The 16,503-nt window shown below is 36.3% G+C and overlaps 1 protein-coding gene across 5 annotated transcripts in view; it reads left to right on the forward strand.

Annotated features, from left to right (window-relative positions):
* Positions 1-16,503, forward strand: part of LOC123554809 (uncharacterized) — a 225,118-nt gene that overhangs the window by 157,751 nt on the left and 50,864 nt on the right. For 3 of the 5 annotated variants that reach the window (XM_053547715.1, XM_053547714.1, XM_053547718.1), the window contains 3 exons: positions 1,264-1,415; positions 3,474-3,669; positions 11,912-12,024. In XM_053547715.1, the coding sequence (XP_053403690.1) occupies positions 1,264-1,415; positions 3,474-3,669; positions 11,912-12,024 (461 nt within the window). Of the gene's footprint in view, positions 1-1,263; positions 1,416-3,473; positions 3,670-6,957; positions 10,569-11,911; positions 12,025-16,503 lie in introns of those variants that run through there. The other 2 variants (XM_053547717.1, XM_053547716.1) reach the window with 2 other exon arrangements.

Below are 16,503 nucleotides of genomic sequence, written 5' to 3' on the forward strand. Positions count from 1 at the left end.
TAAATAAAATAATACACAAACTACAACAATAACAATTTTGTCCCACTGAAGCAAACCTCCATGTTATTCCCTGTAATACAACCAATGTCCTGTCAGTTTAGAGAAAACTTGTCATGCATTAATAACGCTGACAAATGCACTAAAGACGTCTAAACACACTGGCAAGCAATGTCCTTCAATGCCAAATTACCAGTAGCACGCAAAAATGAGTAAAATAATTATTTCATAAATTATTTGTTATTCGTCTCATACAAAAGATAACAAACATTCACGCCATTTCTTTATATCACATTATGAGATGCCTGCTGACTGGCTCGAACATCAATGTCGCGACACAGTGACCAGTTGAGGTCCATGCACGACAGGCGGTCAGTCTCTCAAATTCCAAAAACTTTGAAAATATCCTTTTATTGTTATCAGCTACTAGCATGTGAAGTTTACTGTAAACCCTATGGTTGCTGAGATATTCCACTTTCTAAATTTGGCACAGTACAATTTCCCTTCTTTGCTGTACAGTAAAACAAGCACTTTTGGACATGGATTGTGAATTTCACAGCCTATTGACAGCTCTGTATTTCTTAAGAGTAACACTATACCAGTCAATATATCATTAAAAACGCTATCATCAACGATGAACTTTTTTGCTAAACATCAAATTATTCAGTCAATGTTCAAATTTCCCAACACATCTGTCATGACTGCCAGTCTGGTGTAGTTCCTTCATCCTTCCACACAGAAATGTAATCCTGAAAAACACAGACAAAACAGTTAATGGTTTCAAATTGGGAACTTCAAAATAACACAGACAAAACAGTTAATGGTTTCAAATTGGGAACTTCAAAATAACACAGACAAAACAGTTAATGGCTTCAAATTGGGAACTTCAAAATAACACAGACAAAACAGTTAATGGCTTTAAATTGGGAACTTCAAAATAACACAGACAAAACAGTTAATGGCTTCAAATTGGGAACTTCATAATAACACAGACAAAACAGTTAATGGCTTCAAATTGGGAACTTCAAAATAACACAGACAAAACAGTTAATGGCTTCAAATTGGGAACTTCAGAATTTCAAAGAACTACTTCCTAGGATACAACGAACCGGAAGTACTTCAAATGCCGGGGTGACACCTTATCATTCAATCACTTGAATCCCGTATATACCGGAGTCTGTAATTTATTACAGGCGCTCCAGGTCTTTTTTTAGTCACAGTCATCAATGACACCCATGACTTCATAAGCTGTATTTACAAATTCAGGTATTGGAACAGAAGAGGTGATTATAGTGCAGATGATGTTCAGGAGTGTAGATGAGGCAAAGAAGGCCTACTCTGATAGATATACAACTCAGAGATTATCAGAGAAGCTTCTTAATATAGCCAGATCAGTCGCAGCGCCAAGGAAGGTAAAGGTAAGATCAAATTGATTTTTCTAAATTTCTATCTTTTTAAGGCATTTTTAAATACATTTTGAATACGCTCAGGACTTATCTATAGGGTCTGAATAAACGCTAGGCTGACATGTTTGCAGTATTACAAACGTTCAAATCATATTTTACCTTTAATAGATAACAAAAAATAGGAGTGAGCTGCTTTTATGCATTGACACATTATTGGATTATTAGTCCCCTACTGGTTGAAAACCAGTTTCGGGGACTATAGGAATGCGCTTTTCTGTCATTCCGTCCGTCCGTCCGTCCGTCCGTCCGTCCGTCCGTCTGTCCGTCCGTCCGTCCGCAATTTCGTGTCCGGTCCATAACTCTGTCATCCATGAAGGGATTTTAATATTACTTGGCACAAATGTTCCCCATGATGAGACGACGTGTCATGCGCAAAACCCGGACCCTTAGCTCAAAGGTCAAGGTCACAATTCGAGGTCAAAGGTCAACAGGGCTTTTTTCCTGTCCGGTCCATAACTCTCCCATCCATGAAGGGATTTTAATATTACTTGGCATAAATGTTCCCCATGATGAGACGACGTGTCGTGCGCAAAACCCGGACCCCTAGCTCAAAGGTCAAGGTCACAGTTGGAGGTCAAAGGTCAACAGGGCTTTTTTCCTGTCCGGTCCATAACTCTCCCATCCATGAAGAGATTTTAATATTACTTGGCACAAATGTTCCCCATGAGAAGACGACGTGTCATGCGCAAAACCTAGACCCCTAGCTTAAAGGTCAAGGTCACAATTTGAGGTCAAAGGTCAACAAGGCTTTTTTCCTGTCCGGTCCATAACTCTCCCATCTATGAAGGGATTTTAATATTACTTGGCACAAATGTACCTCATAATAAGACGATGTGTCATGCACAACTTTCAAACCCCTAGCTCAAAGGTCAAGGTCACACTTAGCAGTCAAATGTTAACATAGCATGAACAGGGTCTGTTTCGTGTCCGGTCCATAACTCTGACATTCATTAAGGAATTTTAATATCACTTAGCACAAGTGTTCCCCATGATGAGATGACGTGTCGTGCGCAAATCCCAGACCCCTAGCTCAAAGGTCAAGGTCACAATTGGGGGTCAAAGGTCAATAAGGTTTTTTCCCTGTCCGATCCAGAACTCTGTCATCCATCAAGGGATTACAATATTACTTGGCATAAATGTTTCCCATGATGAGACGACGTGTCATGCGCAACACCCAGTACCCTAGCTTAAAGGTCAAGGTCACACTTTGAGATCAAAGGTCAAGAGGATTTTTTTCCTGTCCGGTCTATAACTTTGTCATGCAAAGCAGGATTTAGATATCAGTTGGCACAAATATTCCCCTGGATGAGACAACATGTCATGTGCAAGAACCAGGTCCCTAGGTCTAAGGTCAAGGTCATATTTAGAGGTCAAAGGTCAAATTCAAGAATGACTTTGTACGGAACATTTCTTCTTCATGCATGGAGGGATTTTGATGTAACTTGGACCAAATGTTCACCACCATGAGGCACCCTTGTTTTTAGAATTACGTCCCTTTGTTGTTACTATAAATAGATTTTATTGTAACTTTTTTATTACTGGCGGTAGAGAAAAATCGAGACCACTTTTCTGTGGTACAGCATGCATGTTACATCCAATTTTTAGGTGTATTTTGACCTATCTCTACCTGGTAAAGAGTTTCTTGTGGACTTATATTATATAGATTTTTTTTTTTTTTTTTTTTTTTTTTAAAGATTAATTTCCCTTTGTTGTTACTATAAATAACTTACATGATAACATTTTTATAATCAGCCAAAAAAATTCAATATGAAAACAACTATAGGTTTTTATATATATAAATTTTAATCCAAGTGTTTTGTTATAGCATATTGTATATATAGTACAATATTGTTTATACAACATTGACAGATATCAGTTCATTATGTTATACTGCAGTAGAGAAAATTAGGTGCCTTCCAGTAGGGGACTTTGTATTGCATGGCAATACTTCATTCACTTGTTTAACGTGTGGTTGCCAGGGTTTTTTAAGGCTGTCTCTTTTAACAACAGGTAATTCGACTATCAACTTCTGAAGAGGTTTTTAAATCTCGGAATTTCAAGAGACAATTTGCTATCTTTGATGCAGTTCAATTCGTGGAAGGTATTGAAAAACAGATTTCCAGAATAAGACAGGAACTGCAACATGGTTTAAGAAGCTCACATCTAAAATATAGCTTTAAAGCTTATGAAATTGGTCCCAACGCTTGTAAGTATTTTTGGTTATGTCATTTAATTGATAAAATGGTAATCGACCTCAACATTGTATGTTGTATCAGTATGTAATAAATAAAGTAGCATTTTATCAAAGAAAATTAAGTATAAGGTTAAATAAGAATTGTAAATTTTCAACCTCCAAATCAAGGTTATGCCAAAACAAGATTAAATACTAACGATTTTAAAATCGTCCTAAAACTGTACTGACAGCGTTATATAGAAAACTGTACTGACAGCGTTATATAGAAAACTACTGACAGCGTTACGTAGCTGAAGCCTTTGCTTAATATCTGGGTAAAGGCTTTCAATATTTTCTACCTTTAGCTTCTCTTAAACATTTGTAAAGGTTAATTTCAAGCTAAAGAAAGACTTTCTTCGCGATGTAAGTAGGATGGCATGTCAAAGAAAATACACACGGTGAGGATGCGTACACCGGATATTGCCATTTAGTGATAAGGCGTAAAAAAAAAATTTGTTTGTTTCCGGTGGCCCGACCTACCCTATTTTTTTACTGCCGACCCTAAACCTTTTTAGCGCTAAAATCGGGCCACATATTTTTGCAAATAAGTATATTATTATTTGTATAGCTCTTTGCACGAATGGACTACTCCACCCATCGGGCGAGTGGTTTTTACGTGGTAACTTTACCAAATTGAGAAATTACATCAGGCAAAATTACCTGGATTGACTGGAATTTACCTGCGAATCGTAAAAATATCAAAACATCATGCTGGTAATTTTCCATTCCACAAGCACTTGCGCCCTATCGTAATATCTAATTTACATCACGGTTACTATTGACACAAAAAACGCGCGTAGTGCATTCATTTTTTAATATAATGGCTTCAGATTTTCAACACCACTTGAGAACTAATACAGTTTGAGTTCTATAACAATTTTAATAAGATATCGACAGGAATGTAGGCAAAATTCTTTAAAAACGATCAAATTTTCATATAATGTTTTGTAAAATTTCAAACAGCGCGATCTTGATTATTTACTTCTTTCTTAAAGTAAATAAACGGTACATACTATGGTAATAAAATTCAGACTTTTGACTAGAACATACAAAAAACACAATTAAAAAATCTTAAATAATGAAAAAGCGGCAGCAATTTAAATACATGGAGTAAAACGATTTTTGGCAAACAGATTTCTGTTAGCACGGCAGAATAGGTTACGTGACCTCGAGAACGTAAATAGAAATGTGGTTTTAAAATAAAGCAGTATGATGTTGTTGCAGATTTTAATAAGTTTTAAATGATTCTTTGTACATGTATTTTTTGACACAACACTTTGTTAGATATTCTTCTCAAACAATAACGTAAATTCCTTGAGGGCAAATAGGTCACAGAGGTAGGCTATCCGCTATCATCGTTCATGGCTTGACACATTTACATGTCAGTTTATTCGGGATATTGCACATTCGCTTTTAAAAAAAGATAAAAGAAAAAACTTTTGTGATTTCTTCTCAACAGTTTAAGGAATCGAGAAAGTGCGATCAGACAGTGATGCGTCACATGGCGCGAAAACATGACGTAATGCCATGACAATCTCGGCAACTATACTGCTTTGAGCTCCACTTCAGATGCCATAATAACCTGCACACTTCTTTTAGCTCTTTGAGGGGTGTTAATTGATGATGAAAACAAGGCTAATTACTTAGTTTATCATCAGAATAATTACCGATAATTGTTAACGTTTTTTTTTTTCACTTTCAACACGGGTCGGGTGGATGATGATTATTTTGTCCATATTTTGGGACACTTTTCAAAGTAATTATTTTTCGGGATAACAGATTGCTACAGTCTTCCATTTTTAATTATTTTAGAAATAAGTCCTGTTTCTTTGAGTCATATGAAGTTATGACGTCTACAACATCACAATTGGAGGTCCACTAAAGTCTGAGCAGGTCTACTAGATTTCAGCAGTTGGTGGACCAGCTGAAAAAAGTTAAGGTCGAGGCCTGCAGAGTCTTAGTCAGGTTTTAGATGGGATTTATAGTAGTAAGACGTTGAACAACCACTTGCAGCTTTATTAATTCACAGTTTGGGCATACCAGTCAAAACTCCATTGTCTGGCATTTCCAGTTAATCCAGAATTTTAGATAGGGGTAGGGGGTGATGGTATTAATCTCAATGCAGCTCAAAGATGCAAATCATATTCCTGGCCAGTGGGCTTTTACTTGGTTTAAGTCTGAAATATAAATGTTGGTTGTTGAATAATATTCGATATTAAATGTATCATTTAAAGAGAGAATCCACAGCAAGATTTCATTCAAGTTTCATGTTTAATCTAATATAAACCATGTTCTCCGCAAGTAATTGCCAACTTCTCCACATGAATTAGTGGCGGAGAATGAATGATATAGGACACTACGATCCTATGACCACTTGATCCGTAGATCGACTGCCCTACTTATTGAGCTAATCGGATGGGCTAATCTGGAAATGAAAAAACAACAACAACAAAACGCAAACATGTAAAGCAAATATTTGTTTCATAATATTTAAATACACAATCAAATGGCATTTTATATTGCTAAAACATCATCAAAGTCATTGTACATTCGGGTGTAAATCAAACATAACAATAGGATGCATGTTTATAAGGTTTATAATCTCCCTGTTTGAAATTACGATGGTGTTAGGTTAAAAAAAAAAAAAAAAAAAAATTCCTACCTACCTACCCTATTTTTTTTGGCCATGTCACTTGGAAACAAACAATTTTTTTTCTAGGCCTAAGGTATTTTCCGAGAAAGTGATTTTTTTTGTCAGAAAGGTAAGTAAAACCCCGATTTACTGTATTATACTACTATAGAAGAAAAGAGCATTACTTTTAATAACCAGATACTGTGCATATGCTCTCACAAGCATAAAATGAGTCAATCTTAAGTAGAAACACTAAAATTTGTGATAAAATGACAACTTTTATCATTTGATAAATGCATGCCGTGAACACATTTCTCCCGATACCATCACCTATTTGCATTGTGGAGAAAAATCTGAATCGTACGATTTATTAAGTTACATACAAAGAAAAAATTTGTTAAATTTCAGCTTTGTAAATGTTCAAATGACGGAGAAATTGGTCATAAATGAACGTCGCTGGTGTACTGTGTATTGAGTTTTCAAAGTAATATTTGAACTGTGCATTGCAGTTTCGTGTACTGAGTATTGATATTGAAAATCGTGCATAGTTTCAGTATTGGTGGTCATTAAATAGACAAGGCATGTAATGGCATTGGTCCAAATGATAGAATGTTCTTTTCTGTTTGCAGATGGCATTAGACTTCACAGCGAAAATAACAAGCAACAGTTTGAACACTGAAATTACAATTAAAATTACAGCCGCATGCCAGTAACTGTCTGAAGACTAGCCATTGCCAAGTACAGGTTCAGCCACAAGTACACCCATGAAATTTGATTATAATGTAACACAGGAAATGAAGTGTGGAAAAGGTTTTCCCTTATAAGAAGAGCAAACATGAAAATATGTAATCCTGTTGCCTTTAAACTTCAAAGAGACATAAATCTTGGTCAGTAGATGACCCCTATTGATTTTGTTGTCAATAGTTCAAAGGTCAAGATCGTAGGGGCTTTGAACTTTTAAAGTGGTTTCTCCTCAATAACCTTAGACTCACTTGACATAGAACCTCCGAACTTCAAGTTTCACTTTTCTTTCAAAAAACATAGTCAAAGCTATTTTTATTACTTTCAATATATTGTCCTGAAATGTAATCAGCTCACCACTTGCTTCATTCAAAACAAAATAGGTGTCATATGCATTGAGCAATTTGTTTTAAAAGTAGGAGGAAACAGTGCTATGCATTATTCTTGAAATGTATTTTGCACACTTCATTTACAAGATATGTGCCATTTCTGTGCAAACAGTTCGTTACTGCTTTTATGTGATCAGATTCCTTGTTGGTCAAAATAGTATATTTTTTGTCAAGGTCAACTTTGAACAATAACAACAGTTGTTATCTAAACGATCAAGAACTGAAACCACGTCTGTCCATGGAATTGCACTCTGTGTATCATTGAAGGTTCCATGTACACCGCCATATATGACTTCATCTGTGGGTGTCTCTGAATTACATTTTGGTACTGGTAGCATGTGTAAATGTTGAGTTCTGCTAGAGGGCGTAGTGGGTAGCATGCATGAACATGCTACTCACAATTTGCCCAAATTAAATGTGTCTTTACAACCTTTTTGAAGGCGTTTTCTGTTAGAAATTGGTCCCTTTTGTAAGTTCCTTTTTATGCCACCGAAGGGAGGCATATAGTTTTTGAACCGTCTGTCGGTCTGTCCGCAATTTTCGTGTCCGGTCCATATCTTTGTCATCGATGGATGGATTTTCAAATAACTTGGCATGAATGTGTACCACAGTAAGACGACGTGTCGCGCGCAAGACCCAGGTCCGTAGCTCAAAGGTCAAGGTCACACTTAGACGTTAAAGGTCATTTTTCATGATAGTGCATTCGTGTCCGGTCCATATCTTTGTCATCCATGGATGGATTTTCAAATAACTTGGCATGAATGTGTACCACAGTAAGACGACGTGTCGCGCGCAAGACCCAGGTCCGTAGCTCAAAGGTCAAGGTCACACTTAGACGTTAAAGGTCATATTTCATGATAGTGCATTGATGGGCGTGTCCGGTCCATATCTTTGTCATTTATGCATAGATTTTAAAATTATTGGGCATGAATGTGTACCACAGTAAGACGACGTGTCGCGCGCAAGACCCAGGTCCGTAGGTCAAAGGTTCTAAACTCTAACATCGGCCATAACTATTCATTCAAAGTGCCATTGGGGGCATGTGTCATCCTATGGAGACAGCTCTTGTTTGAAACATGTATTTTAATATTTTCTGAATCAACAGTAATTTTTTTTCTGCTTTTTTTCTTAGCATATTTCTGGTGTTATCTTGTAATTTACATTTTTGCGGTTTTGGTCGTTAGCATACTATATTATTTTCGTCATTTGGGTGGTGTTGAATAAAATGACATACAATGGCATTAAACTCGTTCATTGAGCTATAAACACACATAAACAAGTTGAATCTGCAATGAAATAAAATCACAATATAGTATTTATTTGTAGGACTGGGCTTTCTGCAAAATATTGAGAGTAAGACTTCAGTGCCAAATTTATAAAGAAATCTTTAAGGACATATGCTAGAATTTGGTGCGAAAATTGAAGGACAATCATCTAAGAAACAAAAAAATGCAATAAAAATCATAGGTCACCGGATTCGAAAAAGAGTTATCTGCCCGTGAAAACGGCATTTCCCCCAAAAATGACGTTTTCAACGGCAGATAACTCTTTTTCGAATCCGGTGACCTATGATTTTTATTGCATTTTTAGCTCACCTGTCACAAAGTGACAAGGTGAGCTTTTGTGATCGCGCGGTGTCCGTCGTCCGTCGTGCGTGCGTGCGTCCGTGCGTGCGTGCGTCCGTTCGTAAACTTTTGCTTGTGACCACTCTAGAGGTCACATTTTTCATGGGATCTTTATGAAAGTTGGTCAGAATGTTCACCTTGATGATATCTAGGTCAAGTTTGAAACTGGGTCACGTGCCATCAAAAACTAGGTCAGTAGGTCTAAAAATAGAAAAACCTTGTGACCTCTCTAGAGGCCATAATTTTCAATGGATCTTCATGAAAATTAGTCATAATGATCATCTTGATGATATCTAGGTCAAGTTCGAAACTGGGTTACGTGCGGTCAAAAACTAGGTCAGTAGGTCTAAAAATAGAAAAACCTTGTGACCTCTCTAGAGGCCATATATTTCACAAGATCTTCATGAAAGTTGGTCAGAACGTTCACCTTGATGATATCTAGGTCAAGTTCGAAAGTGGGTCAAGTGCCTTCAAAAACTAGGTCAGTAGGTCAAATAATAGAAAAACCTTGTGACCTCTCTAGAGGCCATATTTATCATGGGACCTGTATGAAAGTTGGTCTGAATGTTCATCTTGATGATATCTAGGTCAAGTTTGAAACTGGGTCACATGTGGTTAAAAACTAGGTCAGTAGGTCTAAAAATAGAAAAACCTTTTGACCTTTCTAGAGGTCATATATTTCACAAGATCTTCATGAAAATTGGTCAGAACGTTCACCTTGATGATATCTAGGTCAAGTTTGAAACTGGGTCACGTGCCATCAAAAACTAGGTCAGTAGGTCAAATAATAGAAAAACCTTGTGACCTCTCTAAAGGCCATATTTTTCATGGGATCTGTATGAAAGTTGGTCTGAATGTTCATCTTGATGATATCAAGGTCAAATTCGAAACTGGGTCACGTGCCATCAAAAACTAGGTCAGTAGGTCTAAAAATAGAAAAACCTTGTGACCTCTCTAGAGGCCATATATTTCATGAAATCTTCATGAAAATTTGTCAGAATGTTCACCTTGATGATATCTAAGTTAAGTTCGAAAGTGGGTCATGTGCCTTCAAAAACTAGGTCAGTAGGTCAAATAATAGAAAAACCTTGTGACCTCTCTAGAGGCCATATTTTCCATGGGATCTGTATGAAAGTTGGTCTGAATGTTCATCGTGATGATATCTAGGTCAAGTTTGAAAGTGGGTCACTTGCCGTCAAAAACTAGGTCAGTAGGTCAAATAATAGAAAAACCTTGTGACCTCTCTAAAGGCCATATTTTTCAATGGATCTTCATGAAAGTTGGTCTGAATGTTCATCTTGATGATATCTAGGTCAAGTTCGAAACAGGGTCATGTTCGGTCAAAAACTAGGTCAGTAGGTCTAAAAATAGAAAAACCTTGTGACCTCTCTAGAGGCCATACTTGTGAATGGATCTCCATAAAAATTGGTCAGAATGTTCATCTTGATGATATCTAGGCCAAGTTTGAAAGTGGGTCACGTGCCATCTAAAAGTAGGTCAGTAGGTCAAATAATGAAAAAACGTTGTGACCTCTCTAGAGGCCATATTTTTCATGGGATCTGTATGAAAGTTGGTCTGAATGTTTATCTTGATGATATCTAGGTCAAGTTTGAAACTGGGTCAACTGCGATCAAAAACTAGGTCAGTAGGTCTTGAAATAGAAAAACGTTGTGACCTCTCTAGAGGCCATACCCTTGAATGGATCTTCATGAAAATTGGGAAGAATGTTCTCCTTGATGATATCTAGGTCAAGTTTGAAACTGGGTCACGTGCCTTAAAAACTAGGTCAATAGGTCAAAGAATAGAAAAACCTTGTGACCTCTCTAGAGACCATATTTTTCAATGGATCTTCATGAAAATTGGTCTGAATTTTTATCTTGATAATATTTAGGTCAAGTTCAAAACTGGGTCACATGAGCTCAAAAACTAGGTCACTATGTCAAATAATAGAAAAAACGACGTCATACTCAAAACTGGATCATGTGGGAAGAGGTGAGCGATTCAGGACCATCATGGTCCTCTTGTTTTGTTTCTTAGATGATTGTCCTTCAATATCCAAAGTTTAAAGAAATTCTGTTATTGGGAAAATTTTCGCCCATCTCATATACAGGGAATTCTAGCATACGCCTTTAACTGTTTTTGAGATAATTCATGTAATATCAACTAAAACAATGTTTAACATCACATAGCAAAAGAATAGAATATACATTTACAACTGGTAAGCATAACAAAAATTATTGCCCACTGTTGCACTGTTGTGACTGTGAGTTACGATTTAGAGCTTATTACATAAATTACAACAATTGAAAGTATATCTTCAGGGCTAAAGACATTACCGTTCTGTACTTTGAAAAGGAAAAGATAATGTACATTTTGTAAGATTCATGCTATAAAACTCAGTGATTATGGCAACATTACTCAGTACAGTAAAATGTGATACAGGTCAATACATATTTTCAATACACAGTACACCATCAATGCTCATTTATGACTGATTTCTCTGTCATTTGAACATTGACAGAGCTGAAATTTTGCACATGTTTTCTTTGTATGTAACTATATCAATCGTACGACTCACAAGACGAAAGGTGACGATATGGGGAGAAATGTGTCCCTGGCCTGCATTTATGATCAAGTAGTCATTTTATCAAAACTTTTAGCATTTCTTCATAAGATTGATTCATTTCACACTTGAGAGAGCATGTTTCTAAAAAAATCCATTTTTCCTATGGTAGTAAATTAGATTTCTTTTGGAAAATACCTTATCACAAAATGGCAATATCCGGTGTATGCATCCTCACCGTGATAAATGTTTACCTGTTTTACAGTACCAATGAGTACAGTTTCGCAGGAGGACATGCGGAAAAACTGGAAGGACGTTGCACTTTTGCAGGTTGAAGCCAAACGAACATACACAACAAACAGAAGATATAGAAAAGTTGTAAGTTAAAAACACCACCTCTTTAAAGGTTGCATAATCTGTTTGGCGTATTTGCACAACTAATAAAATAAAACTTGATCTGTATACCCAACGAAAATATCATAAAAAAGTTAACAAATCAAAAAGGAAATATTCTGTAACTCCGTAACATGAAATGAAATAGGCGAAAAAGGCCCGCTCGTGATGAAATAATGCACGGAGGGGCACCTGGGGACTTCCTCCACAATTAAAGCTGGAAAGTCGCCATATGACCTATCATGTGTCGGTGCGACGTTAAATCCAACAAAAAAACAAAACAAAAAAAAAATTAAGTACCATTAAAACTGGCTGTCAAAATGTCAATCTAAAACCCAGCTGAGACCAAAAATTGTTTTGTGAACATTAGGCATGGGACGCGTCTAAGGTCAAATTCTGTTCATATTCCAAAAAATGTTTTATGGCCAGTGCATGCATAGAATTGTCAACGAAATTATATTTTTGACACCATTTGAGCAATTCTGTGTGGTCATTTGATACAACCAGCTTAGTAGTCGAGAGTAGCCTTTATCATTATTGACAAAGCCTTTAATTTTAGTCGGGTACCTTTTCGTACACATGCATACATATGGTATGTGTAGATACTCGGCTTTGGGGAACTTGGACAAAGATTTAAACTCATGAAAACTCACGGTATATATTGGTTTAAAAAAAATATAATGTAGCCATCTTTTATATCCTGATAACTTGACCGGGAAAACTAAATGAATTTAGTACCGTATAAAAATGAATTTGTAGGGTTTGAAATAGTTCAGAATATACATGTATAATACAAAGTAAGACATTTTTACCACGGTGCATTAAACTCTCACGCATCGTATTGTGCATATTCAAAATTGTGCGTCGTACAATAGCATTTAAGCGACCCGAGGGCAATAGTACGGAACTATGTTTCCAAAATGATCACTATATACATTCTTTGATACCAAATATTCAACTGACTTGTAACATATATTGTTTTGATTCCCTGATCTAAAATAGGCGAACCTCTTGCGGCACAGGGAAGAGTGTCTGTCTCCTTACCAGGTGGTCATTGGTTCAAATCCTTGATTTAAAGGTAATACTATGTTGATCGTTGAGTTAACACATTTTCACTGCTAGCCAATACTGGCTAGAACGTCACGAAATTGACCAGAAGCATATAAATAAATAAGTTGCTACACTTCAGATAAAAAAAGAATAAGTTTGCGATGTCTTGTTTATAAATACGGTAGTCAAAGGAATTGTACAGATACATTTATAAAAAGGGTATAAAAGGTAAAATGATATTTTAAAAAAAAATGCGCCCACACTATTAAGAATGCTTGTAAGACAAAATACATGTATATCGGTAATTCATATATACAATACAACAGATAGTAATAAATCTTATAACTGTCGTTTCTCAGATATTTTAAAAGGAAACAGTATTACGGCATTAGAACTGGATGCTAAATATGCCGCTGTTCAGTTATGCATAAAAACATTAAAGTTTGAGAAAACCCCTATAGTAAGTTCGCAGTACGCATCGAAGTAAGCTGAAAATCTCTATTAAAACTTTAAACCCTATGGCTTCTTATCAATAACTGAAACATTCGTAGAATTGTGTTTCCGCCGTCGACTTAACACATTAGTGTAATTCGTTTTTAGTTTATACTAATCTATTTGATGAAAGCTTCAAGGTTATTTTAACAACTCTCAAGTCTTTTTACTTGAAAAAAGTACTGGTGTCATACGAGAGGTGTAAGCCCCGGTTTTGAAATTAAAATTATTTTGCCATGCATGTAAGAATTATTGTCTGAAGCAAAACTTGACGAAGTTTTTCATTTTGTACAAGTATTATTAAAATTTCAATTTGTTTGATTGCAATTCACGTAATCCCAAGAACTGATTTTTAGCTCCACTGTTCGGAGAATAGGAGTCTTATTCTACTCGCCCCGGTGTTGGCGTCAGCATGAGCTTTCTTGGTTAAAGTTTTTCGACAACCTTTGTTTTTCTGTCATATCTTTGTTACTATTGCTTATATCTTACAGTAACTTCAAATAAACATTGTCCAGCATACAAACAAAGTATATGCAGGGGTTGGGCCCATTATACCCAAGGTCAAGGTCACTAAGGTGTTATACTTCGGTTATTTTTAAGGTTAAAGTTTTTCAGCAACCTTTGTTTTTGTGTCATATCTTTGTTGCTATTGCTTATATCTTACTGTAAGTTCACATAAACATTGTCCAGAATACAAACAAAGTATGTGCAGGGGTTGGGCCCATTATACCCAAGGTCAAGGTCATCAAGGTGTTATACTTAGGTTATTTTTAAAGTTAAAGTTTTTCGGCAACCTTTGTTTTTGTGTCATATCTTTGTTGCTATTGCTTATATCTTACTGTAAGTTCACATAAACATTGTCCAGCATACAAACAAAATATGTGCAGGGGTTGGGCCCATTATACCCAAGGTCAAGGTCATCAAGGTGTTATACTTAGGTTATTTTTAAGGTTAAAGTTTTTTGGCAACCTTTGTTTTTCTGTAATATCTTTGTTACTATTGCTTATATCATACTGTAAGTTCATATAAACATTGTCCAGCATACGAACAAAGTATGTGCAGGGGCTGGGCCCATTATACCCAAGGTCAAGGTCATCAAGGTGTTATACTTAGGTTATTTTTAAGGTTAAACTTTTTCGGCAACCTTTGTTTTTCTGTCATACCGTATCTTTTTTACTATTGCTTATATCTTACTGTAACTTCATATAAACATTGTCCAGCATACAAACAAAGTATATGCAGGGGCTGGGCCCATTATACCCAAGGTTAAGATCACAAAGTTGTTATACTTGGAATTATTTTCATGTTAAATTTTTTTGAAAGCTTTGTTTATAGACATATCTTTGGTTCTTTAAAAGATAATGACTTGAAATTAAAATTATTTCTTTATAATGTGTGTTACAATCCCCATAACGCTAATTGTATTTTTGACAGAATTATGCCCCTATCATACTTAAATTGTTTTGGCAATCATCGCTTTCTTGATGTTACTTTAGTACAATATAAGATAAAGACTTGAAACTTGAAATGTATCTTTATCATCATCATCATCTGCATGAGTGGTAACAATCCCCATAACTCTGATTTGTATTTTTTGACCAAATTAAGCCCCTTTCATACTTAAATTTTTTGACAATCTTCGTTTTCTAGACATAACTTTGATACTATATAAGGTTATGACTTGAAACTCAAAATATATTTTTACCATCATCATCTGCATGGTAACAATCCCAATAACTCTAGTTTGTGTTCTTGACAGAATTATGCCCCTTGGTGTATCTTCCTTTTAAAGTAGAGGTCTCTTTTTGAGACATATATTCAATTTACTGTCAAATCGCTGAATAGTGGAGCGCACTGTCTTACGGACAATTCTTGTTATTTTTGGAGTGCTGTGTCAGTGCCGAATATTTATAAATGTGTCGCTGTTACACTTGGAAAGTGCTGTATATTTAACTGCTATTTGGTTTTTAGCTCACCTGTCACATAGTGACAAGGTGAGCTTTTGTGATCACCCTTCATCCGTCGTCCGTCGTCAGTCCGTCCGTGCGTGCGCGCGTGCGTGCGTCCGTCCGTCAACAATTTCTTGTCTGCACTATAGTGGTTTCATTTATGATTTTATTTTAACCAAACTTGCACACAACTTGTATCACCATAAGATTACGGTTCCTTTCTTGAACTGGCAAGATCCCAGTATGGGTTCCAGAGTTATGGCCCCTGAAAGGGCCAAAATTAGCTATTTTGACCTTGTCTGCACAATAGCAGCTTTATTTATGATTTGATTTTTACCAAACTGGCACACAACTTGTATCACCATAAGATCTTGGTTCCTTTTGTGATCACCCTTCGTCCGTTGTCCGTCGTCAGTCCGTGCGTGCGTCCGTCAACAATTTCTGGTCTGCATGATACTGGTTTCATTTATGATTTTATTTTAACCAAACTTGCACACAACTTGTATCACCATAAGATCAGGGTTCCTTTCTTGAACTTGCCAGATCCCATTATGGGTTCCAGAGTTATGGCCCCTGAAAGGGTCAAAATTAGCTATTTTGACCTTGTCTGCACAATAGCAGCTTTATTTATGATTTGATTTTTACCAAACTGGCACACAACTTGTATCACCATAAGATCTTGGTTCCTTTCTTGAACTGGCCAGATTCCTTTATAGGTTCCAGAGTTATGGCCCCTGAAAAGGCCAGAATTAGCTATTTTGACCTTGTCTGCACAATAGCAGCTTCATTTATGATTTGAATTTAATCAAACTTGCACAAAACTTGTGTCACCATATGATCTCGGTTCCTTTCTTGAACCTGCCAGATCCCATAATGGCTTCCATAGTTATTGCCCCTGAAAGGGCCAAAATTAGCTATTTTGACCTTGTCTGCACAATAGCAGCTTCATTATGTCTCCCACCACACAGTGGTG

Source organism: Mercenaria mercenaria, chromosome 7, assembly GCF_021730395.1.
Source record: "Mercenaria mercenaria strain notata chromosome 7, MADL_Memer_1, whole genome shotgun sequence".
Classification (NCBI taxonomy): Eukaryota; Metazoa; Mollusca; class Bivalvia; order Venerida; family Veneridae; genus Mercenaria; species Mercenaria mercenaria.